Below are 27325 nucleotides of genomic sequence, written 5' to 3' on the forward strand. Positions count from 1 at the left end.
TTCTCCATATCCTCTTCCTGTTTATCTCTCTGCATTTCCATCGAAATGGTGGTGATAAAGGTTTCAAGGATACCAACTATACCAGTGGTGTTGTCACATATTCTGAAGAGCAAAATGTTTTATTTATGCTTTATTCTGTTAGAACATAGCTTGTATGTGAATGTGAAGTCTTTCTCCTGCAGAATATGATTGATTACTCTAATATGAGGTAAATCATCATCATTATTTCATGATGATGATGATGTAAACTTGTAATGATTCTACAATAAATTTAAAATAATTCTAGATGTATTAATTCAGAATTACACTAAGATGCATATGCAGTGAACTTGAAATTTGATACAATAAATATTAATACAAATATAATTTGTTGTATTTTATAACAAGGTTACATTTTGCATTCTACATTCATAAAAGTTTAGTTGCTTTTTATATTTGTACTAGCTTACCCGTCATGCATTGCTGCGATCTCAGAAGAAACGAAATTCAGGCAAACTTGTTATGATAAAATTCAATTTACATTTTATCATTTTTATTGAAACTTATTATTATTACATTATTAATTTTCATCAGGAAAACATTTCAAAGTGTCGTTTCAATTCTATTTATTTATTGGAGTGCTTGTGGATACACGATATTTTTTGTTTTTCTGTCTGGTGCATACACGAATAAATCAAAAGGTTTTCCGACGCATGATCTGGCCACATACAGTTGTACATGCGAGAAGCACGGATTCTTTAAATTTAGCCCACATACTCGCAGAGATTGTCAGAAGTGCGATATTCCCCATTTTTATATATATTTTTTAATCCTTTATAATTTTGATTATTTAATTGCTCCTTCCTCTCTTTCTTGGCATGTTGTGAAATTTCTGATAGTTGGATAATAAACCATTTTATTGTAATTTTTTTTAAAATTATTTTGAGTCGATATTAAAATTTGGAAAAGGGAGATCCCTAGATCGGTAAAATAGGCGAATTTCCTTCTACAACTTCGGTTGTTGTTCGGGATACAGTTAAGGTTTTAACAAAGTTTGAGCGAATACATAATTAGCAAAAAAAAGTTGAAATAAGTTATTAAACAAAAATTATTACAAATATTGTAAATAACAAATTCATATATAGAGATATTTTTTGGAGGGGGGAAATGGTCTTCACAATTTGAAATCGATCTAACACACAGTAAAATGCTCATATACACGCGCACCATCTATCGTAGGATAAATGTACTATGCCAGAAACTTTCGCGGGAGTGTATTAGAAAACTTTTCAAAGTTTCATGGCAATCATACTATGCCAGAAACCGCGGGAGTATATTAAACAACTTCCCAAAGTTTCACGGCAATCGGATAAACGGTGTGGTAATGCATGAAGGACAGACAGACACACACATACATTCATTTTTATATATATAGATTATTTTATGTCTTAGTATAAATATAGACTGCTTTTAATAAGTAATCTATCTTGCAAGCCTCATAAGATGTAGGAATTGTTTTTTAACACAAAATCTCTATTGTTTTGAATCCATATTTTGTGATAAACTAAGATTTTAATTTTCAAGAGATTGTTAAAAGTGATGAATTATGTTAGTAAACTGAATATGTTTTAATATACTAGTGTTTAAATTTGCAGTTTGGGATTGAAAGTTAGAATTTTAATAAAGTCACATTACTCGACCAGTAACTCCTCTTCTGTCTAGCATAAGTTATCCTTCAGTCTTACCCGTATTCCTTCATAGTTTCACATTCTCTGGCTAAGCTGGTTGACAGAACTACTTGTCTGACTGGAATTTAGCAAGTAGTTATGTCAACTGCCAATGAAATATATTCATGTTTAAACTTTTAGTAATAGACAGCTTTAACAGCACACTAATGTTTTCATTTGTTTTAACTGATGAAGAAAACATGGAAGAATAGACGTGGGGTGTTCAAAAAGTTCCTATACAGTGAGAAATTTGTAATGACATTTAAGTTATATGTATGGTAGTGCATATGAAATTTATCAGTTATATGATACATATTTCCACTTTCTCTGGGGTGTGCACTGGAAGGCTGGGTGTAAGAGAACAATTCATCCACTCTAAAGTAGCTGAAGATAACAATTACCCAGTCATCAAACATCATACAAATTCTCATCAAAACTCATACAAATTTAAGAAATCACTCACATTGCCTGTAGTATTAAATTGGTTTTTAAAAAAAAATCTTTCAAACTGGTTTTTTAGACTTGCACAAGATGGAACTTTCAATACCTTGAAAATGTTTATAATAAAACTTTTGCTTTTGTAATAGCTAATCTGATTTTTTACAACATTATTATTTACTTTTTCATACTTAGGCTCTTTATAATGATAATTTGTAAACAAAGAACATTATAATATAATACTGTTCTAAGCACAAATAAAAGTAAGTAATCTGTGAAGAATTTTCTATCTTTTGATGATAGTTTCTTAAAAATAATATTGAAGCCATGAATCTAATATAATTTTAAAAAATACTTCGAGTATAATTTACTTTGTACAGCCAATTTTAAGCAATAAGAAGAACAATGGAGAGGTCACTCTGTTGACGAATGATAGATAATCACTTTGACTGTCATAAATTGTGTTACATAAGAGTTTTTATTCATTGTTTGACATTATGCAAGATTTAGAAGTGTTCAGATAAAATTAGGAACGAGTATTTATACATTTTTAAAAATATTTAATACAAAATTTAGTTAACTTCAAGCATCTAATTTACCAATTGGGACTTTTGCAACTTCAAATTAAATTTCCAAAGGTTTAGATTCTAAATTCTTTACAAAAAAAAAGAAACTAGGACATACTGATGATACTTAGAAACATTCATTTCCTTGTTTTGTTTCTAGATAAAGGTTAAAGTTGTTTAAAAAAATTACTAGGTTGCAGTTTATAATAGACATTGAAAGAAGTCATTCCAGTTTGTCACATGTCAAGTAGAAAGGTGGAAAAGTAAAACAGGTTTGGCTTCTAGTAACGTTCGGCCGTTGTGCTGCAGAAAACGATTCCATAATTAAATGAATTGTTTTGAATTATAATTTGTTTGTAATAAGATGTTACAATTTAATGTCGTCGGCCTGGATATTGATGTCAAGTTTGCGTGAATAAATGTTTAATGATGTTTAAAGCATTGTCGCTTATTAAATCGTTTGTAGAAAATTATGTTTGAGAAAATTAATATTTTTTCTTTCTTATTTAGATAAAACCTCAATTAATTTAAACCCACACAGAACAGATACTGTAATTAAACTAATCTGATAGTAGATTGTTTAAATGGTGGTTTTAGTTTGCATCACATTGTGGATTAAAAGCCAATTATGGATAAGGATGATTACATTCTACAGATTTTAACAAGTATTTTGTAGTTTTCTATAACAACTCTTATTTTGTATATATATCAGACAAATCATTTTGAACAAAATGTATACTATGTTTTAAATAATTTCATATGAAAAGTATAGTTCATTGCTGTTAAAGAACTACATTTTACGATGATAACCAGTTTTATAGGATGAGCCTATGGCAATCACATAGTGTTAGTTGATGCATGTTAACACACCATCAACAGGTCAGCTGTGTGGCATTTTCTGGAGGGTTTTTCCATGTTTAATACCTAAATAGGGGACAGTGTGCTGAGAGGCATCCTTTCCTTGGCAGATTGCCCATGTGTTCTGTTGTCTTATCCCACCACTCCAATTTCATAGGCCTCATTCATGGTGAAAATATTATAATAAGAATTTAATAAGCAGTTTATTTTAGTAATTTCTTCAAAAACTTTGAAAGTCAAAATGTTAACTTTTGAACAAATTTATTTTCCTCTCAAGAAGATGATTTTTTTTTATAAATACCAACTTTAAAATCATCTAATGCAGTAAAAATTTCTTTATTCAAACACTTTCAAACATCTTAAACAATCTTCAGGAAAAATTTCATTCTGAACGAATGAATACCTAACAGTTTTTCTAAAATGTGTTTGATTTAAGAATTGCATTTGATGGAACAAATTTTGATTTTGAAAGCTCATGTTGATAATAAATAAATATATAAATAAAAAAAATTCCAGCAACAAGTTACTTAAAGATAAAGTTAAGCCACCAAATGTTGCCAGGAAAGTTAAGTAACTCATTGCTTAACTTTCCTGGCAATATTTAGTGATGCCATCTGTTATCATATTTTATTTAAAAAATTTTTATATTTTCAACTATTATAAAATGGCAAAAAGTTTAATTTTGAGGGTAGAGATGTTTTATAAATAATTGTAAATGGTAAAATTGTCATTATGTCCAACCCTAATTGAGATATTGCACACAACCCCTCTTTATCTCTCTATCCTGTCAACCTTTAACCACCAAAATTTAATAGTTTCAGTCCCTTGATAAACAAATCTTCATACAAACTTTTAGAAATTTTTGAAAGGAAGCACAAGAGTTATTAAGGTTTGAAAAGGGTTAACAAAACTGTGCCATACGTACAGAAAAATCCTCCAAATTTTTTGAAATTTTTAATGTTTCAAGGTGTCCTGAGCCCAAAAAATTCAGGAGGGTTAGTTTTTGACTGATTGCTATACTTTCCTTTTGTTATATATAACAGTAGTTTAAGTAGTAAAATATATAGGTAAATAAATATATTCAAATAATAATAATTAAAATGTCATTCAATACTGCTATGCGGGAACACTTTCCATGCTTCCAGTATTAACATCCTTGAAATTAATTGGCTGCTCCTTCAATGTAGCCTTGTGAATGTGACATGCTTCTGAATGTTACATTTGTTATCACCTCTGCACCCACTATTATTTCAGCATGGTTTCATGGAACTTCAATATCTTTACATTTAAATCCAAATCAGTGCTCCAGGATTTTGATGTATTCCAGCTTCTTAATTCTGCCTTGCATATTTATGTGAAACAGTCTGCAAAACTATCGTCCAAAGTCTTATTTACAAAGTGATGAGAACCCGTGATCACAATGTATTGTTTATAGCTTCCTGTTACAATCTCTTGTATGTTATTTTTTTTTTGTCTGCAACAAGATAATTATGATGATCTAGGTTTAATAGAGTCAAAGCCAGAAGAGAGTTTAAATCACATAAAATGCCTTTTGAGCACATTTTCATCAATGATTTTCTTTTGAAACAAATGCTTCTGGCTTCTGTGATAAACCTGCCTTAGGTCTGTCAAAGATTCCAACTTTTAGTGTTTTAAATTGGAATGTAGGTTTGTGCTGATATGTCTTCTACAGATATTAAAATTTTAAATTTTGAAAATGATGTGACTATCAAGTTTTCTGTGACCATGTATTCTCTAACTTCTGGTGTATAAAATTGTTTATATTGTGTCATCATGAGAGTTAACATTTTAATTTAGAACATTGAAATTCGGAATCTTTGACAGATCTGAGGCAGGCTTATCAAGGAAGCAGAAAACATTTGTCATAAAAAGAAATATTGCTGGAAAAGTGCTTGAATGTGTTTTTTGTGTGATTTATTTAACCAGTTTAAAACTTTTCAATTTGAAATTGTTGCATGGAAAATCCAAAATGTTGGAACCAAGAGTTATCAAAGGGACCACTTACTTTCCATCGAAGGATATGACATACCGTGATGTCAAATTGGTGATCACATGGTCAATGGTTGAATCTATGATGATCGTATAAATTTAGTTCAATGTCACATCTAATCAATTTGCTACAATATTGAATAGCTTGCATTTTAGCCTAACTCTCAACTTCAGCTTTCATTTCTCTGTTCAAGATTAAGGTACAATTCATAAAATCAAAGGAGTTAAGTATGTGTGTTTATCTAGCTGGTCATAAAGTACTATTACCTGGCTGGATGGCTGAGGCTGTTAAGGTGCCAGTATACTGCTATAGTGGATTTAGGATGGAATCTTGGTATGAATTTTTGATGGGTGGTTGGTCCAGATATGTCAGATTCCATCCCTCACCGACCTGCTGCCCCTTTGTGGACCCAGTCAAAATTATAATAAGCTCGAAAAAGACGCTGTTAGTGTCCACAGGAGAGAATGAGTAAAAAAAAGGGTACCAGTAAAATAAAATAACAGTGATAACTACAGTATTTTAACCAATAATATAAAATACTATTCCAATAGAGAATGAGGCTTTTAGATACTTCTGATATGCTATACATGGCTCCTATAATCACAAGGTTTGGCCACCTATATTATATATATGTACTATAGATACGAATTAATTATTGTTTTAAATTTATGTAGAATTTTAAACACAGTATTAAAAATTATAATTGTAATGTGTTAATGTTACAATCCATTACCATAATGGCAAAATTACATAAGTTCACAGCAATATTTCCTTGTAGGCAGTTGTCTTACAAGTAATGGACTTTTCCTTGCAGGTAATTATTGGAGCAAGCCCGAGCCATCATCCTAATTGTAAGGAGGATAAGAACTCAGGCTCCGGTGATTGCCTGCAGGAAAGGTCTATTGTGAATGTGTACCTGTGTACTTTGGTTGTCATAGGACAAGTTTATCATATTTAAATTTGATTTTAAATATAGGACACTTTTGTGTTGCGGCATTACTGACAGCGATTTGTTAAATTTCAGATATACTCGCAAGTACTTTCAACAGTTTACAACCGTCATCTTCAGGCGAAATTGAATACCTTTATTTTCGAGTTGACAGCTTTTAACGGACTTTTCAAATTATGTAAAGCACGTGGTTGGAANTAACTTGTCAAATCACAAATCTCTATTAGAATTATTTCAAAAAAGTCTTTTGGGGATTTATGTATTTATTTATTTTTTTAATTAATACAGATAATGCCCAATGGGGAAGAAAGTATCACCCTCAATAACAAACTCTCGGATAAAAGCAAGTCAGCAACAGCAAAACATTCAAAATGTGATTAACACATTCTAATTAAAATTAACACATTAATTAAACAGAAATGATATAATTTATATTACAATTTAGACGACTTCTAGACTGTCACAGCTGAAAAAAATACATATGAAAATATAAATGTCTAGCTTGATTTTTTATCCACTATGTCAGTTTTTCTGCTTGGTTTATTCTTTTTGTTTTTATTTTACTATTTTTTAAATTTTTCTTGCAACTTTTCTGTAGGTTTCAATCATTGAATGTATCACTGTACTAGTCTTTCAGTTTAATAAACAAAACAATATATTGATTTGATAATAAATTAATATGAATGAAATACACAAAACTATAACAAGATAAAAACTCCCAGTAACTGTGTAATGAATTAACCTGTTTTATTTTGTTTGGGGATTACTTTTAATTAGTTTTTTTCTATTTATTTATGGGGCATTTTATTTTATTAAAGATAGACCACTGCACCTCACTTGGACAAAATTCCAAAAACTAAAAACGAAACTTGTCTTACTCAGATGACTGCCGAGAGCAAATCAAATACGTTTTCAACCTGGAAATGACATCTTGGGGGAGACTTCCAAAGGGAAGTTAAAAGAATGATCTCCCACCTCAAACTGTCGCCAAAAATTTAAAAAGAAAATTACATGAGGATGATGACATGACAAGTAAAGAAGATTGTTAGAAATAAATAATTGTTATAAGTATGTAAATAGGGTTGAGTGGGTGAAGAAATGTAAAGTTAATTTAAAAATGTGAGAAGTTTTTGCTTCCGTTTGTTTTAAAATGTTATATTAATGTGACTTCACACATTTGGTATTTGCCGAGTACTGAGAAAACGTTTGGTCAATACAAAGTAGTGTGGGTTCTTTACTCATGACTCTGGTTGACAAATATTTGGTATTTGCTGTTTCTGATTCCTTGATTGTATATCGTGTCAAATCAAAGGGGACGAATCTACTTGGTCTTGGCCAAATGTTTACTTGGCATTTGTCAAATACCAAATATTTGAAACTGCCTTTAGATATTAAAAGGCTAATTACTGTTTTGTATGGATGATAATCATTGTTAAAACCTGACAAATGTCAGGTTTTATCAGAATCCATGTAAAACAATAGAAATAGTCTCCATTAAAATTGGATTCATAGAATTGATTTATGATTCTTAAGATAAGATCTACTAAAAATTATAGGATTTATTGCATGCTGAAAGATAAGATTCTGCTTAAGTGGTTATTTCATTATTAATTATGTGATTTGATTTTCAGGTGCATCTTTCGAAAGATGATTTGAAGAAGCTGATAAATGAAACAAAACAGGACATTAAGTAATTGTTTTTTGTACTTGGCTGTTCATTTATTCATTTTGAATAAATGAAAATGGTGACATTTTTCTTATTTTACAGAGATGTCGAGAATGAAAATGGCGATCTGACAGTGCAGTCCGTGGACGAGTCGGCCTTTAAAGAAGAGTGTGTGCTGAACGATGAAGATATATCGTTAAAGTATGACTTGGATAATTATGACGTTGATGGTCAGTATATAATTTTAAATGAATTTTGTGGTTTTCTTATAAGTGTTTTAAAAATTAATGATGATATTAATTATCTTGTTAAAAATGTAAATTTACACATACCATATTCATGCCTTTTTGTTATAATCATTGTGAGATATTAAATTTTGTGATTATTTGTAAAGCTAGAATAAATTTATTTTTCTTGTCTTATATTCAAAACTACAAAGTTCATTTGGTCAATTAATTGTTTAGTTTTAAGATATACTGTACTACCAAAATGAACGTTCTCAATGACTTTCAGAGATTTTTATTATGTTATTACATTGGGATGAAGCTAAGCTTCTACACATCACCTTCGATATACAACTGCTAAGAATAATAACATATAATGTATAATAATTTGACAAAGATCTATGAAAGTGATTGAAAACATTCATTTTTTCCAATAAATGTATCTGCTGGAATTAGTACAGAAGGTGTCTTTATTTTTATTATTTTCCAGCTTTTGAGGTTTTTCTTAGAACTGTTCTTTTCTAGTTATACAATTTCACATTTAAAGTATCTTCATTGAAAATTAGCTTTACATAGATACTTATTTAGACACTATTCATGTAAATGAAAGTTTTTGAACTTAAAAAAGTCTCCTTATTTATTTAAGGCTCCTTGATGGATGTATTTTAACAGTTGAAGTCTTTTCAATCTCTCACTTTTGTTTTGAACTTTAAAAGTAACTTCTCAATATAAATATTTAACATTTAACATGTTCATCACTTAAGATCAGTTCATAATTTGACTGTAGTTTGTGTAAGTTCATTCTGTTACAGCTTTGCTGCATTCCAAACTATAGACTATTTGATACTTGGCACTGTAAGTACCATCACCATTAGCTTTCTGTATAGTATTTTTATAATCTAATGTAGATTATTTTTCTAACTCAAATACCTGTGGTATATGATTAATTTGTCAGTAAATCAATGTATAATTGTGCTGCTTCCATTTTATCTGTGCCCACCAATGATCCAATGAATAAAACTACTGAATGCTGACAGTTGATTGAGAGTTTGTGCCCAGTTAACGGGTTGATTGCATGGAGTTGTTGAGTTGTTTGTTCAAATAATTTATTATAAACAGCATTTTTTTCTGCTTCATCAAAATCACACTGTTAAAAACATTCCTTTCTCCTTTATTATTCAATGTTTAACTTAATTTAGTTTAATGTTATAAAACAAAATGAAGTGGGAAAAATATCAAATTAAATAACATTAATGCATAATGTATTGAAAACTTTTTTAGATTCTTCCAATCCTATGGTGAATCTAGCAGATTTGACTGTTTTTGCAAACAATGAAGATGATCCTTATATAACATTGAAAGACAAGGTAAGATTTCTGTTTGATAGTAAACAGAAAATAACATTTACTGTATAATTAATTGGATAATTATAAGTGACGACTAGTGGTGTTCAATATTATTGAATAATCGACTATATTTTTTAGCATCAAAGGTAGAAAAGTGAATACTGGCTGTTATCATTATTGATGATACTTGAAAAAACACACAGCTGAGCACAATTTCAATCTCATTTTTCTTTCTGGCAGGTGTGTCAGAGATTCTAAAATTTTAGAATCTTGACAGATTCAAAGCAAGCTTATCAACATAGCAAAAATTTTTGCCATAAAGAAAAACTCAAATTTTTTTCAAGTATTTAAACATTCCAGCTTGGATTCTATTAAACATAGATATTACTGATACTGAGAATTATTGAAATTGATGAAGTTAATTAATCTAATAACCCAATGCTAATGAACCTTGAAATTAAAATTGCCACCAAATTTCATTGTATAATTAAGCAGTTTCAATTGTTATCTTTGTTTTGATTAGATTTTGACATTTTTAACATATGGTGTTATATTTTTTATTTGTTTTATTTGCCTGAATATCAGTCAATGGGTACATTCCAGTATGCATCAGTCTCAGCCACAACTGATACACAAATGAATAATTTAATAAGCTTTTACTGGAATATCTGTCAACCGAACAAGATGTTGAGCAAATGTGGACTGTATTTGCATTTGCAGACTTATCTGGTCAAAATATCTGTGGGTTAATACAGAAGAGTAGTAAAAATGATTTTAATAATATAATTGCAGAGGTAGCCACATTGCCTCATCAGAACTCACTATAATCACACTTTTATGAAGGATTACAGCCGTACACAAGGTACACCTGGCAGAAGAAAGGGAAGGGGAGGAGTTGGACAGGTGAGAAAGGAAGAACTTGAAAACTTTTAGATTCTTCCAAAGCCTCTGTTACACATTTGGCTACTGATCCTTCTACATTTAATATTGGCATGCAGTTTTTAGGCTGCTAGCCCATATTCCCAATGGGTCTAACAGAAAACATAAGTTGTAGTATACACCAATATGCAGTGCAGCTATGAAAAGCTAGTAGGGTTAGTGCCAAGTGGCTATTACTGGAGGCTTAAACTAATATTAATATTAAACTATACAATCTGATTTAGTGAGCCATAAAAGAGACAAAATAGCCTAACTAATCTAAACAAGACAAGAAGAATAGATAAGTACCACATCCACAGCTTGATGAGTGCAATTTACATTAGTTGCTATTCAACGAACTCACTAGTGAATATCAGAACACATTTTAGTACATTGCAGTTCACAGATGTGCTGTTTGATCCTATTGGTTTCAATAGTATAAATGTTAAAATATAAAAAAATGAAAAAGATTCTCAAGTTTTCTGATGATTGTTATAAATTTCTATTAAGCAAACATAAAAGTACATAATTAGTAATTAAAATATAATTAACACAATTAATTTTGTATACAAATGTAAAGCTTTTAAATAAGTGTATGCTTTAGAAATGAAGCTGTTTAATTTGTCATACTTGCTTTAGATATAGAATTTTGTTGGTTAATACTGCAATCAATATCAATTGCCTGTTGTTGATTATTGCACAGTGCATCAATTATGGATTTTGTGATATCAAACATTACTTTTACGTAAAAGCTTGCTTCTGAAATTATTTTACTTACAATAGGAGGATGATACCGACGATGATGAAGATTTTCATATTCGACCGACAGATAACCTTGTTGCTGTCGGTAGAGTTCACGAAGACTGTAGCGTGTTAGAAATTTATGGTAAGTATATCTTGTTTATTTACAGATTATTTTTTTATACTTATTTATCTGAGACGCTTTTTCCCTTTTGTGTATCTATTAGTTTATAATGAAGAGGAGGACGATCTGTACGTTCATCACGATACGATTCTGCCTGCATATCCATTAGCTCTGGAATGGTTGAATTTTGATCCGAGCGAAGAAACTCCAGGTATGCTATTCGGAAAATTATTTTTGTGATGTACAAAGTTCAATTTGCTTATAATAAGTTAAAAAATTGTTTCAGGAAACTACATTGCCGTTGGCGATATGACGCCAGTCATACGTATTTGGGATATTGATGTGGTGGATGCACTAGAGCCAGCTTACACTCTCGGAAAGACTGCCAAGAAGAAGAAGAAAGCTAAAGTTAACATTAAATCCATTCAATTTTGATAAAAATTGTGGGTTATATTTGTTTTTAATTGCCTTTTTTATTTATTTATTAATTTTAGTCAAAATATTGTGGTCACTCAGAAGCTGTGTTGGATATATCTTGGAATAAGCACATTAGGTAAAATACTCATTGTTTTCTTTTTACAAAATACTTAAATAATGACAAATTTTGTGTTATATAAACAGACATAATTTGGCAAGTGGCTCTGCAGATTACACAACTCTCATATGGGATATATCAGAAGAGAAACCCGTTACGAAATTTGAGAAAAATACAGAAAAGGTGAATAAAATTTCTAGTGGTGACATTAAAATGCTTTTATAATGCTTCTATCTCAAGGATAACACAAATAGATTATTTAAATTCTGCTAAAATCCTAGAAAAATGCAACAGCAATTAATTTTTGTCAAATTTTTACAGGATTTTCCAAGACTGTCAATTAATTACAATAAAATTTAGACTTTAAGTAGACGGCATCACTATTTTAGTAATAATAAGTAATTTTTAATTTAAGTAACAAATTTAGAAATTTGTAGACGATAAGATTGACTCGGAATGGTGTTATCTTCAAGATATTTATAAAATTACCAAATTTAATTTATTTGAAATTAAACTAGTTATGAGATGGAACCACTGCCTATTGATAGTCAGGTGTTTTCATTAATTAATTAATTTTTAAAATTCACAAAATGATTGAAGAATACAAAAACAATGTATTTTTGTTTTGTCCTTGTTGCACCTTGGAAGCATAACATTCTTACAGCAGAGTCATCACTTTTATCAAAGTATGGTGTCTATCTCGCTATGTAAAACACTAAAAAATTTTCTTCTGGTGGTGACACAATAATAAAAGTATATTAATAAATAATAAAAAATGGTCAGGATGATCTTCAATTATTAATATTTTGTGAATTTTAATATAAACATCCATTAACCTGATTTCTAGATTACTGCCAAACAATTGCCAGATTACGTTGCCTACCTCTAGGCCAAATTGCTTGACATTTAATCAATAATTGGTGAATTTTAAAATGTATTTGTTGTCCTGACCATTTTTTCTTATTCATTAATTAATTTTTAGTTTTTAATAAGTGGAAAAATGTAGTGTTATAACCTAACAATTCAAATACAGGAAACCCCTGTATAACACAGCACTTCTATAGCACAAATTCACTCTAACACGGTTTGGGAATTGGGTAAAACCCTCGTACAACATGAAATGTAATAAAGGGTGCGTTCTTTTATACCTCTGCGTAACTCTGCGTGAGCATTCTAATTGTTTTTGTGGCTACTTTGAATGCTCTTTCAACAAATAATCCATTTAATGGTTAAATTTTACAATTGGGACCCTTCTTTTGCCTCTAAAAGCTCATTTTAGAATTATAGATTCCTCCATCATGATACTATTGATAGTGCAGGTGCCGCCATCGTTCCTAAATGCCTACAAACAGCAGCATACTCCCATTGCAGAGCGACCGCTATTAACGAACGCACCCAAAAACTGTTACCAGTTGATGATGCTCATGCTGAGATCATCATATAGGATGAATAATCCTCTCCTAAAATATTTACTTAAATAATAAATAAGTATTTTACCTATGAAAAAAATGAATAATAAATCCGATTTAAATAAGGATTTAACAGCATGTTTTTTAATTTTTGGAACCTAACCCCCTTTTTTGCACTAGTTCTTTGTTTCGTATAACACGGCAATTTTTTGGAATGTAACTCCTGTGTTATATGGGGGTTACCTGTACTAATATAGAAACTTTTCTCTTTGATGGTATGTTGGTAAAGTGCACTTTCCATTTTGTGATGTAATGATAGTTTCTCGAGAAGAATTAAGTGAGCCATTCTATTAGGGAAAACAGAACAGCTCACTTACAATATATCTGTGCAGATAAGACAAGGTATAAATTTTTATCAGAGTTTTATAATTTTAGCATATATCTGTCCTATAAGAAGACCCCCAAACTGTCAGCAGCCTATGAATTTAGTTTAAATCAACAATCATCATCTGGATAATAACACTGTATAGCATATACGGAATTATGTCCTGTTCATAGTTTTTTGAAAGAACTTCAAATTTTATTTTCTTGCATCTGGCAGCACTGCTTTGTGATTGTTGCAAACATTCACACTGATTTGGGCATTCGGGTAATGACCTACTCACAAAAAACGTAATATGGGCTATTCTATTTTGTGGACATAACCTACTCTTTACCAGTAAATAATTACAGTTTGTCATAATGGTTTTCATTTATTTTTTAAACTGCAATTTAACGTAATAACCAACACTTTCGGTTTATTTCGGTTTTTGTTGATAGGCATTAATACACATGTTTCGGGCTCCGTTTCACCCCTGCTCAGTCAACTAAAAACATATAAAACCAATTTTTACACACATCATAACCCAACATATGAATTTAAAAGCCATGAATTTACAAATAGCACATGACATGGCTTTTAAAATCACAGATTCCATCTTTTGGCATATTTCCACAAGCGGGGATCATACACTATATATTGGACCATTTCAATTACCAGGCTGAAAATTTAATTCTACTTGGTACATACAAGACCTAGACTTTCATAATTAGACTTTGCTGGGCTTCAAAGACTTCTCAAACTTCTATTAAGTCTTATAAAAAGTAATACAGTTAATATATTTAACACTTAGATATCCAACTATATACTGAACTTATCTCTACATACTTATTCATAGAAGATTTCCTGACATATTGAAAAAAACCCATAACAGGCATGCAGCACAGTTTACATAGGAGAAACTAAGAGGAAGATGAAGATTAGACTAAAAGAGCATGTAGCAGATTTAAAACATCATAGAATTAACTCAGCTTTTCTTGAACATTATATGTTAAATCACTGCAATATAGACCAAAATAATGTAAAGATCCTACATAAAGAAAAAGAAACTTACAGCAGAAAATTTAAAGAGAGTATAGAAATTCTAAAAAATAAACATTGTATAAATAAAAACTTAAGTTTAAAAATCTACGAGAATTGGCTAAGAATACATGTAAAAGATTTTTTAAAAAGAAAAAAATTTTGGGAAACGAAAAGTTCTTTGAAAAATAGGAAAAATTTTCTGAAGATATTTTTGAGGTGTTTTTTTAAAGAAATCTGGAAAATAGTTAAAATCTTACTTCACAATTTTTAAATAGGAATGCATTGGTATGCAAATCATTATAAAAGAAAAACACCATTAGATGCTGAAAACTAAACAAAAAAAAATGAAGGTTAGTTGAGTTGCTCAGGTAAGAACTATTACTAATATTAAATTAGGATAAAAACGATTGATAAAAGGAAAGTTTAATATAATATAGATTATATACGAATTAGTGCTGATATTAAAGAACAACTGTGCTATATGCCCATCATAGTTTTCTCAGTGTTTCCGGAGACATTCTGTGAATAAGTATGTAGGGATAAATTCAGTATATAGTTTAATATCTAAGTTTAATCAATATCTTGGTTCTTTTGAGGATTTTTTGGGAGAAATCTGGGGGGAAAAAACAGTTAAGAATCTTACTTTGCAATTTTTGAATAAGAACACATTGTTATGCATATCACCGTACCAAAAGAAAAACACCACTAAATTCTGTGAGCTGAACATGTACAATTCAAGAAAAGTGAAGTTAGTTGACCTGTTTAGGTAAGAACTATTACTAATATTGATAAAAAGTAAAGTTTAATAATATAAATTGTATACGAATTAGTGTTGATATTAACACTAAACTATAGAACACTAAATTGCAGTTTAAAAAATAAATATAAAGATATAACGCAGTTTCAAAATATGGAAGGTTTTAATTTATATAAATTTCAAATTTTTTTTTTCTGTCCCGTAAGATGGCCCTGGATTTTGGGGGTCTTTTTTTATGATTCAACTATTGACTTATCTGTGCAGATATACAGTAATTTTCCAGTGTGTAATCTCTGTTTACAACAATGAACTTAGGGAAAATAGATTGCATGCTTGGAAATACAGTTTGAACTATGTAATTCCTCACAGAAATGTCAAGAAAATTCATATTGACTGTATTTCTGAAGTGTGAGGTTTACTGCAATTAAGAAAGTTTATTTATTTATTTGATGATGATTGGATATTGTTTTTATATGTAAATTGAATGTAACATATTTTTGAATAGGGTTAAATTTTTGCTTTTCTGTAAATTCTTATAATTTTATCCATTTAGGTGCAATCTGTTAAATGGCATCCTTTTGAAAGTCAAATTTTGCTGACTGGAAGCTGTGATAAGTAAGATATTATTGTTTTAATTATTTTTTTTTTGTAATGCTATTTTATATCTAATAAAATAGCCATTGTATATATTAGACTTGCATATTACCTATATCTTAGACACATCTAAAAACATTTAAAATTTAGAAAATGTACTTTTCTTCTACATTTTACAGCCTGTCGTGAACTTTGTTTTTAAGCTGCTTTAGTCCAGGTGTGGGAAAGGTTATGTGTGAATAATAATTATTATTGATTTTAGGACAGTGAGAGTGTTTGACTGTCGCAATAAGGATGACACTCACAAATGCTGGCTGCTGGATGGTGAAATAGAAAAAGTTATCTGGGATCACTTTAATCCTTTCTTCTTCCTTGTAAGTCTACATCATTTTTGCAGATTTCAATAGTGCAATAAATCACTACAACTTAGTTTTACATGTATTTTTCAAGGCTAGTACAGATAAAGGTTCTGTATACTGTTTAGACGCAAGAAACGATAAACCTGTTTATGTGATCAAAGCTCATTTCGAGGCTGTTACAGGTACGTTGGTCAATTTGGCAAATTCAACAGTATTGATAAACAAGTTTATGGATTGAATATTTTTTATAGGGCTTTCTTTAAGTACGCAATGCGCAGGTTGTCTCGTGACAGCATCCACTGATGGTACAATCAAAATTTGGGACATCAGCAATAACCATCCAGATTTTATAGAAGAAAAGAAGTTAAATGTGGTATGTTTTGGTTTTCTTATTGAATATTTAATTGTATTAATGTTTCTCTAGTGAAAAATAATAAACTGTATTGAAAGGGATCCATACATGCTCTCGCATTGTCTACCGATTCGCCGTTTTTGTTTGCTGCTGGTGGTGACGATCGCTCAAATAACTTCACCGTCTGGGATTTTGGAAATATGAAATCTGGTAAGCTTATTTTTATTTATATTAAAGGATTGACGAATAATTGTGAAAATAAATTGGCCAATTGCCATTCGTGCTTTCCAGTTTCGACGAGATTTGCTCATTACATAAATGAAAATCTCTCAAAAGTTCAGAACGAGACAGAACTAATGGAAACAGATCTAACTACAGACGAAATGCAGAATCTTAGACTGAATAACATGGAGATGGGAATCAAACCGAAAAAGAAATTTCGACAGTTTAAATCCATAAAACCAAAATAACTGTAAATATTTAAATATTAATTTTGAAAATAAATAAATATATATTTCTTGTTATTTTTTCGGGGGATACTTTCATACATAACTTTTAAAAACTCATCGTTGCTCAACTTTTACATGTTGGCCGTGTGGTATATTTGTTCCGGCTTATCATTGGAAGGATCTTGTACGATCTCCTCAATCTGGATTCCCGTTTTATCTAGTTGACTCCGTTCTGGGATGCTGCGGCCCCTAGATACAGGGAATCATTGTTGAGCTGTCATTTGTCGACCGCAGTGTTGCTGGTTCGACCAGATTTTAACAGGGTTTACTTGTACATGTTTGTGAAAGCCTTTTGTATAGGCTTGGTCAGACACACAAAAAATGTTGTTGTATCTGTCTATAAATCACATTTAATAATTATCAGACAATCTTTCAAATTTTTAAGGTGTAATACCTTTTAAATCATGATTGTTTTCCTATTTATCAATATAAAATTTCGTTTTTGAATGGTGTTTAAATGGCATTAAAAACAAAGCTTGTTATAAATGGTGTTTCTATATATTGGAAAGTAAGAAAAGTATTGATTGTTGTTTGTTCGAAAATGACTTGAGTCACTTCTTACAGTATATGAATATATTAAAATTATCGAGTTTGTGGATCAATAACTATATTCGTTTTTTATTTAAACATACTTTCACGAAAGAAAATGCTAAAAATTTTGCAAAATTCTTCACATTTTCGCTTCTGAGAACTGTATTTGCTATGTATATGATTAAACATATATATTCAATACATTTCTTGTCATTTCAAGGTGTGCCAATACGTTAATAGCTTTCTCGGTAGTTGCTTCATTGCATTCCATTGTTCTCGACCCCTGCCTTGCGTATTTGTTCCCAGAGCAACTTTTCCAACATAAGATTTCTTCTTGATTTGTTTGGAGTTTGAGTTATCGGACGATGCTCTGTTCCCGTTACCTTTGTCTACGACAACCGTCAGCAGTACGACATTTTCCAGATCGCTCAGCGGCAAGTCGAACGAGAGTACTTCGTTGAATACCGGAAAGCTGGAACCTTGGCAGGAATTTGTTTTTCTCTGTTGGATGACTTTGCCGTTTTTTAACATCAATACGGAAACATACGGTGCTGTAATGCGTAAATTTGTTTTCAATCGTAACAAAATTCATGCTACATAAGATTTAAATTAGTCGAGTTTGTTGACTTACCGAATTTTGTTGGATCGTCCGTAGTTAATCTCAAATGACAGGCTTTAAATATGGTAAACGTTAGACGTTGCGCCGTAGGCAAGTAACTTAATCCAAAACATAATTTTCCATTTGTCTTGATTTGTGAAAAAGAAATTCAAATTATTAATTGAAAAATTAATAAATAAATAACTGAGTTAGATTTCTAATCAGATGAATTCTGTATTGTATCTAACTTTGAAAAAATGTGATTTACCTCTTTAGGTGCTGTCAAATCAACTGTGTGTTCCTGTATTTGAATATTCTTTAATAAATTATAATCTTTCAAGTAGATTGTACATTCTCCTAATTCTGTATCATTTGCGTACTTTTCGTGATCATAAACTAAAAATTTTACTATGCATTTCTTTAAGTCAGCCTTTCTCAGAGATGTGACGTAGTTTTCCATGAACAGGGGATGCCTTGTTTTCCTTTTTACATTGCTTTGAAAGGTACAGAATGGAATGGCACCATCTTTTATCTTCACGCACCTGTCCCTGCTGAGATATAACTTAATGATTGTGTAAGGGTTGCAGACACCGCCATACAATTTTTCTGGTAAGTCTTGAGCTTCCTAAGACAGTTTAGAATAAAAATAAATGGTGAGAATTACAGTATGAAAGAAAATGTTAGATAAATGTATGCCTTAATTTTCTGTTATCATTACAACTAGAAAGAACTTTAATGCATTATGCATAGAAGAACAGATAGTTCACTGAGTTTGGCGTTATAAGAACGCTGAACTCAGTGAATTCTCTGTTCTTCTATATAATATTTGGAGTGAGTAGCAATCTATAATACACTATGCATTATGCACACATTCATTTTGTTAATTTTTATAAACATATTAAATAGAATTTATAATTGATTGATAGTTTAGTTTACTAGAAGTTGCCTTTAAAAGTAGTTCATTAATCACGAGCCAAATGAAGACTTAAAGTTCTGCACTATAATAACTAAGAACCTGTTTATACCTGCTGTAGATTTAACCACATCCAATAAAATTAGCTAGATGCTGAAGGATGGACCTACATGTTAAGCTGCCTGAAAATTCCCAAGACCAAATTACACTTAAACTTGGATTCCTCAGAGCAGCTAAGCCAACATCTTTGTCTCAATCATCTGACAACCATCTCTGTAATCTGCCATTGGTTGAGGCAGTAAAGACATTTGTATATAATATTGTACAGGTAGCCAAAATGAGGTTTCTACATATAACACTCGAAAATAATTGGAAAATATTCGGTTTGTTTGAAAAATAAAAACTTGTTTGTGGAACGGGGTTTTATTTCCAAATCGTTCAGTTTTAACATATAGCAAGGAATATTGCTAGAATACTCTAGGTCAGATTTTGTACTCAGTGATAATTGCTGAGTGAGATTACTTAATCTTTAAAGAGACATCTGGCTAGTTCTCTCTTTCAAATGGATATCAAGGCATAAAAGACTGAGCCAGACTTCTTTCATGACATGTGCCTTGCCACTACATCAGGATCATGGCTTGAATAGTTGTGATGATTCCTTGTGGGGATGACATTCCTTGCTACACAACTCTGTTAGTTTAGAAATGAAGCCCTGTTCTGAGAATGATAGTCTATTTTGTTTATTTTTCAAACAAATGAAATGTATTTTGTTATGTATTTTACAAAACAGCTTGCATTGATACCCATCCCATATTCTTACATACTAAATAATGAGAGTATTAAACACAAGATCGTGTTATTAATCAAACACATGGCTTCTTTTCCATCTTTATTTAATTGACAAAAAAATATTAAATTAGTTCTTTTTAGTTGTGTTAAACATAATTTTATTGCATTTACATAATTAAAATAGAAATGATTTAATTCTAGATAAATGTTAATTTCATTTTGTGCAAGCAAATGGATCTATAACAAAGATAACTATTAAATTCTCTCTGATTGTAGCATAGTTTAATGTTATACAACTCAGATTTATTACTTTGACTTATAAGTATTAAATGTTTTCATTCTGTTAATTACCTTTAAGAGAATAGCCAGTTGTCCCACTTGCTCTTTACTTTCTGTCATGAAACGAAGCGAGAAAGTGATCTGTCCATAATTAACATCAATGTTAATGTTTTTATCTTCTTCAGGCTGGAAAATATTCAACAAATTACTCAAGTATTGTCAAGTAAGGGTATTATAAAAAAACTGTACTTACAAATACAAACGAATCCAAATTTTGAATTATGTCAAATTTGCTATTGATAGAATTGTCGGTGCTTCTGGAACATGGATCTCTGAACGAATTTAAACCTGTCGTGTAATAAGGTAAAGGTGGGACGGATATTAAATTACCGCCACGCGTCATCTTCAGTTTATCTTTACCACCTGAACAATTAAATAATAATTAACCGATCTAACTGATAAATTTTTTCAAATACTACTGCTATGTATATTTACCATTCAGACAAGATTTAGGTGAGGAGGGAGTTAACCAGCAGCATTCGGTCACAACAAACACTGTGCCTAATGTTACTAACAACACTATGGATCCACATACTATTATTATTAATAGTTTTTCCTCTTCTGTTAAGTGAAAGTTTCCTTTGTACCTGTAAGTGGAAGTCGACAAATAGTATAAAATTGTACAAACTTTCATACAAGTTGAATCTACCCAAGCTTCTGAGCATCACTTATATGATCTTTAATATCATTATGAATGAAGATGCTTCTTGCATAGCTCTAATTCATATGTGATAACTTGTATACTAAAAGCCTTTTCCCTCTTGTTTCATAATAAGTAATATGTATTTTTGAGCCGTGTTAGTGTTGTGTTTTCTTTTTTGCTTTGTAAATGCTAAGAGATACTTTTATTGGCTCATTTTGGGTTTAGCCAGGCCTACCTAGTAGCACCTAGGTGATGACGGAAGGGACCCACATAAAACAGGAATACATTAATTTTTTTATTTAATAACTGAATGTGTTACAAAATCAGTATATTTAACCCAAATATAGCAAGCTGTTTTAATAATACTAATAAAATAATCTGAATATTCTTAGGTAAAAGTAGTAATCTATGCAAAGATTAATGAAATAAATCCAGAAAAAATATCCAGCAGACATTGGATTAAGTAATCATATAAAACACAAAGTTAATTTAGTAAAGTTTAAATTATCTGGGATACCCTTTAGTGTGATCACTTATGCATTTTCATTTCTATGTACTGTGTTACACGTCAGTGCACTGTATTATTTACCCATCTGCCTCTAGAAAGAATCTGTACCAAAGGGTGACAAGTCACATCACTCCATTGCCTATTTGCAGGCCGCCTGTACATACAGTAATCTGGCACCCTTCTGTTTACCTCTAAAGTTACCTCATATGTCTGTAAATGTAAAGTTTGTGTCATCAGCAATACTAAGATTTGTACTAAGAACTAAAATAGTTAATGTGAAGAGCAGTTTTGAAAGAATAATTGTTTTTCTCAAGAAAAATCCTTACTTTTTTATTCTGCTTGACCCTGATTGTGATGATATGGATGTTGTTGCAGCAGTGTAATTTTAAACATATTGATCATATGGAATAACACAATGCAATGAGGTGCAAAAGAATACCTCCAGGGAGGACTTTCTATGGGAAAAATTGACCCTCATTTATACATTACATTTGAATAAAACATTGAAAACTCCATACAAGTTAAGTGTAAATCCATTGACCCATGTTTTGCATTTTTTAGGTTATCGGATGTCTAACAAATGCAGCAAGCATGCGTCTTTCTAAAATCTTTCTATTTTTGTGTAGATTTTATAAAAATCAGAATTTAGAAAACATTTATACATATTCTAGAATCATTAAGTGTGTAATTCTCCATAGCTATACAGGAAATTTTACTTAGGAATTACAGTTTGAGTAATTATAAGAATGTAACTTACACTCCAGAAGTTATGTCTTCAGTAACTTCAGTTGCCTGTTAAAGGGTGCTCCAATTATATCAAGACCAATAATTATAATTTACCATTGTTTTAATGATTTAAAGTATGATTTAGATCATAGAGAACTTATCTTACATTCATAATTATCCATTTTCAACCGTCAAACAGCCATATAATGTGGGACATTCTGTCTTCATGTTGCAGCTCCCATACAAAGATCACATATTGAAATTGTGCGAAGTAGAAGGGATATAACTAAAGACACCAGAACAATATTAACTTTAAAATATAACTTAAAATTGAATAGAGAGACTCCTTTGCACCGGAAAAGTGAAATTTAAAAAAAAAATTATTTTAAATTGCGATGTTTCCCAAGACTTTAAAAACAGCAATTCCGTCCTATGCAAGTGGCCATTATAGCATCGACAGGTGGGACGTATAAAGCACGTGGGGCTCTGGATGACGTTGCTGCAAACACACATAAATCCTGCATATGTTTTTCGAAAAATTATATGAATCACGGCACTTTAATGCACGTATAATTAGAATATGATGGCGTAAATTGTCCTGTAAAACTCCTTTATAGTCGAACCGATATTGCACATATACCGATTTTTTAATTAAAATTATGGAGCGATTAATGAAGAAAACTTGAAGTAACAGAAAAACTAATTTATTCAGCAAAAACTCTGCTCCGGTTGTACAGGGACACTAATTTTTGTACATTACTCAGTACATTGCCAAGATTAGACAGAAATATGGGCATATTTCGATACTAAGGAACAACAGTACTTGAATACATGAACTGCATGTTACGTTCACTTCGAGTGTTGTGCGCTATTAAGGTTAATTGCTTTTTTAAAATTCATTTTATATTTAATTACTCGGCGTTTAGTTTGGAAGATTTCATAAATTATAAACAGAAATAAACATTTTTAAAGTAAAACTGCTTTCATATTATGAGGATGTTGCAGCACCATAAGCACCCCTCCCAGATATGCCCCTTAGTTAACTTTCAAACTACAGGAAAAGGGTGAGCATATGGAAATTAAGATGTATTGTATTCGAATAAATATGATATATAAATGTGAGGGTCGGACCAAATAAAATAAAATTAAATAAAGAAGCTCAAATTAAATTAAATATCTTTATTAAAGTTAAACAAAGAAAACTTCATTTTTCGAGATTTTACGAAAAAGGATATATACATTTCCTTCTCACGGAGCCGTTTCGAGATCGGCCATTTTTAGGATAAGTTCCTCATGAGGAACTTATCCTAAAAATCGCCGATTGGTGAAACCCAGTAACGTGACGAAAGGGATAAAAGAGGGGTGACGACGAGAAAAACAGGTCCGTCGTCGCTGTCCGTGAACACGGTCCATCATCACCGTTCATGATCGGGGAAACCCCGTGCCTATCCTCATCGCCACCGTCCGTTCCTCAAGACAACTTGTCCGATCCGGTTAGAAAACGTCCGACCGTCCGATCCGAAATCGTAGAGGTATGATACCCATTAATGTAAACTCTCTCTCGGCGCGTTTCCCTCCACTCCCGCGTGTCCGCTCGAGATAAGCTCAATGTATTTATGTTATGTTATCGTCTCAATAAATGTTGTTTTGTTGTTAAAAGTCGTCTTTATTTCGAGTATCGCTTACACTTTACCGACGACCCCTCTCACCTCCTCCACTCGACCTGACAAAAGAGTCCCGACTTTCCGGGATAGAAAAAGCATTTTCTAAGTCATCCACTGACCAGTGGGCAGTTCTCACCGAACTGTTGCCTATCAAAAGGAGGTACGACCTCGTCCTACCTCAGGCTACCCACATAATGTATAGAGATGATCCAGGAAAATATGGCATTCGTCAGAAAATATTTACCTGGCGTAAAAGCGGGGGGTGGTCGTAAATGAGAATTTACCGACATGTTACGAATAGTCACCTTTTTACTTTCTCCACAACATTACTTCAATAGTACAAGATGACAGTTTTAAAATTGTGTCGTTTATTGTAATTTAGTAAAATTGAACGTAATTGGATTTAATCTCAATTGGGTGTTGTGAAAGTAAATAGAAGTAACAGCCCAATTAATTTAACAAAGTAAATTTCACTAAATAGTCTATGATTTTGTGGAGTTGGTGCCTGCAGTTTGTTTATTTTTCCGTTTTTCTCATTCTTCTGTGGACATTAGGAGGGCCTTTTTACTAGCCCTCGGCCGATGTTGAGGGAGAGTACCCGACATATCCGGGAGATACCACTACCCGAAAAATTCTTGGAGAGGTTTTCGTTCCTGTGTTGTTCCTTTAAAGTTTAAATTATTGATATTCAAACTGCATTCTGGGTAACCATGGCCACATTTACTGAAGCCATTACACTGTTCTCGATCCAAATAATTCAATTAATCTTGCGTTTAAAGGCTGCTCGTTAACAGGGGTGCCGCGCCGTTAGCTGTTTGAACGCTCGTGTGCAATACCGATTATGCATCTGTTTAACTACGACTACCTACGCTGAGCTTGCCAGAAAGGGTCTTTGGAGTTGTCTCATAACGGTGTGAAAAAAGAAAAATATTTTACAAAGAAAAACTATATATTATTACTAAGTTATTTTTGTTTACTTAAGTGTAAAACCATATAAATATTTATCTACAGAAATAGAATTCTTCTTGCCTTTATGTCTGCGAAATCTGCTATTAATTTTCTTGTATCCAAGCTGTCTAAGATTTCATGTTCAATTGAAATTATAGCTAAATTACTTAGTCTTTGCTGGTGCATTGCAAGGCTGCGAAGTCGGTAAAAAAACACTCGACTCCGACTTGATAATTTTAGTAGGCCGACTCCGACTCCGGCAAAATTAAATACCAAGTCATTTTATGGTGGGCAGAGGCGCTCATAGGGGTATCCTACTCTGAACTCTAAAAAAAAGGAGCCCCGGGCATTTACCCAAATACTTTCGTACGTAGGCTGTTTTTCAAGCTCCGATGGTCCATAAAAAAAGACAAGTGTAAATAACAAAATGAATTTATTACCAAAAGTTCGGTACAAACATTGTTATTTTTCGACATAATCACCGTGAAGATTGAGAAATTTGTCATATCTGTGGACGAGCTTTTCCATTCCCTTGTCATAGAATGTTGCCGTTAGTGAATTGAGATGGCCCAAAGTTGTTTTGAAGATCGTCATTAATCTCGAACCTCTGCCCTCCTAGCCACTTTTCCTGATCAGGAAAGAGGTGAAAGTCGCTCGGCGCTAAATCGGGGCTATACGCTGAGTGTTTAAAGGTGTTGAAGACTTCCACTTTTTTTCTGAACTGAAAACGTGGCTAGCAGGGCAGTGGTTTGAGACTAATGAATTAATGACGATCTTCAAAACAACGTTGTTAAGGCCATCTCAATTCACTGGGATTCATTCTATGACATTCTATGACAAGGGGATGGAAAAGCTCGTCCACAGATATGACAAATGCTCAATCTTCATGGTGATTATGTCGAAAAATAACGATGTTTGTACCGAACTTTTAGTAATAAATTCATTTTGTTATTTACGCTTGTCTTTGTTTTATGGACCATTGGAGCTTGGAAAAAACCGCCCTCGTAGTTAGTATTTTTAATATTTATTTTTATAAAAAATTAATTTTTAACAAATATTTAATNTCAGCGGCAAGTCGAACGAGAGTACTTCGTTGAATACCGGAAAGCTGGAACCTTGGCAGGAATTTGTTTTTCTCTGTTGGATGACTTTGCCGTTTTTTAACATCAATACGGAAACATACGGTGCTGTAATGCGTAAATTTGTTTTCAATCGTAACAAAATTCATGCTACATAAGATTTAAATTAGTCGAGTTTGTTGACTTACCGAATTTTGTTGGATCGTCCGTAGTTAATCTCAAATGACAGGCTTTAAATATGGTAAACGTTAGACGTTGCGCCGTAGGCAAGTAACTTAATCCAAAACATAATTTTCCATTTGTCTTGATTTGTGAAAAAGAAATTCAAATTATTAATTGAAAAATTAATAAATAATAAAAAATGGTCAGGATGATCTTCAATTATTAATATTTTGTGAATTTTAATATAAACATCCATTAACCTGATTTCTAGATTACTGCCAAACAATTGCCAGATTACGTTGCCTACCTCTAGGCCAAATTGCTTGACATTTAATCAATAATTGGTGAATTTTAAAATGTATTTGTTGTCCTGACCATTTTTTCTTATTCATTAATTAATTTTTAGTTTTTAATAAGTGGAAAAATGTAGTGTTATAACCTAACAATTCAAATACAGGAAACCCCTGTATAACACAGCACTTCTATAGCACAAATTCACTCTAACACGGTTTGGGAATTGGGAACATCGCTGTATAACACGGCACTTCTATAGCACAGATTCACTCTAACACGGTTCGGGAATTGGGTAAAACCCTCGTACAACATGAAATGTAATAAAGGGTGCGCTCTTTTATACCTCCACGTAACTCTGCGTGAGCATTCTAATTGTTTTTGTGGCTACTTTGAATGCTCTTTCAACAAATAATCCATTTAATGGTTAAATTTTACAATTGGGACCCTTCTTTTGCCTCTAAAAGCTCATTTTAGAATTATAGATTCCTCCATCATGATACTATTGATAGTGCAGGTGCCGCCATCGTTCCTAAATGCCTACAAACAGCAGCATACTCCCATTGCAGAGCGACCGCTATTAACGAACGCACCCAAAAACTGTTACCAGTTGATGATGCTCATGCTGAGATCATCATATAGGATGAATAATCCTCTGGTAAAATATTTA

General features: G+C 31.6%; 2 protein-coding genes across 3 annotated transcripts in view; one reads left to right on the forward strand and one right to left on the reverse strand.

Annotated features, from left to right (window-relative positions):
- The window catches only part of LOC111627674 (periodic tryptophan protein 1 homolog), a 32938-nt gene extending 14002 nt beyond the window's left edge, over nt 1–18936 (forward strand). The window contains exons 2-16 of one of the 2 annotated variants that reach the window (XM_023371279.1): nt 8160–8218; nt 8297–8424; nt 9700–9785; nt 11466–11568; nt 11651–11758; nt 11834–11955; nt 12042–12100; nt 12169–12265; nt 16204–16265; nt 16507–16618; nt 16695–16785; nt 16855–16976; nt 17054–17165; nt 17247–17427; nt 18870–18936. In XM_023371279.1, the coding sequence (XP_023227047.1) occupies nt 8160–8218; nt 8297–8424; nt 9700–9785; nt 11466–11568; nt 11651–11758; nt 11834–11955; nt 12042–12100; nt 12169–12265; nt 16204–16265; nt 16507–16618; nt 16695–16785; nt 16855–16976; nt 17054–17165; nt 17247–17425 (1440 nt within the window). In that variant the 3' untranslated portion in view covers nt 17426–17427; nt 18870–18936. Of the gene's footprint in view, nt 1–8159; nt 8219–8296; nt 8425–9699; nt 9786–11465; nt 11569–11650; nt 11759–11833; nt 11956–12041; nt 12101–12168; nt 12266–16203; nt 16266–16506; nt 16619–16694; nt 16786–16854; nt 16977–17053; nt 17166–17246 lie in introns of both variants that reach the window. The other variant, XM_023371278.1, reaches the window with a different exon arrangement.
- Nucleotides 18206–23229, reverse strand: LOC111627676 (synaptotagmin-C-like). Its single transcript, XM_023371280.1, has 8 exons — nt 22678–23229; nt 22543–22577; nt 21070–21221; nt 20828–20997; nt 20647–20760; nt 18862–19218; nt 18627–18741; nt 18206–18546 (listed from the first exon to the last, which is right to left on the reverse strand). The coding sequence occupies exons 1-8, from the start codon at nt 22681–22683 to the stop codon at nt 18206–18208; spliced, it is 1290 nt and encodes a 429-aa protein (XP_023227048.1). The 5' UTR covers nt 22684–23229.
- Nucleotides 23230–27325: the final 4096 nt, after the last annotated feature.

The sequence above is a fragment of the Centruroides sculpturatus genome, unplaced genomic scaffold (genome assembly GCF_000671375.1).
Source record: "Centruroides sculpturatus isolate CEXI.00-Female unplaced genomic scaffold, Cexi_2.0 scaffold546, whole genome shotgun sequence".
Classification (NCBI taxonomy): Eukaryota; Metazoa; Arthropoda; class Arachnida; order Scorpiones; family Buthidae; genus Centruroides; species Centruroides sculpturatus.

Bases quoted from the DNA above. Each gene is read 5' to 3' on its own strand.
- LOC111627676 (XM_023371280.1), bottom strand. The intron at 19,219-20,646 runs GTAATTAACAGA...AAACTGTCTTAG, and splicing joins AACTGGCTATTCTCTTAAAG to GAAGCTCAAGACTTACCAGA. The intron at 18,547-18,626 runs GTAAGTCAACAA...TACGCATTACAG, and splicing joins GGACGATCCAACAAAATTCG to CACCGTATGTTTCCGTATTG.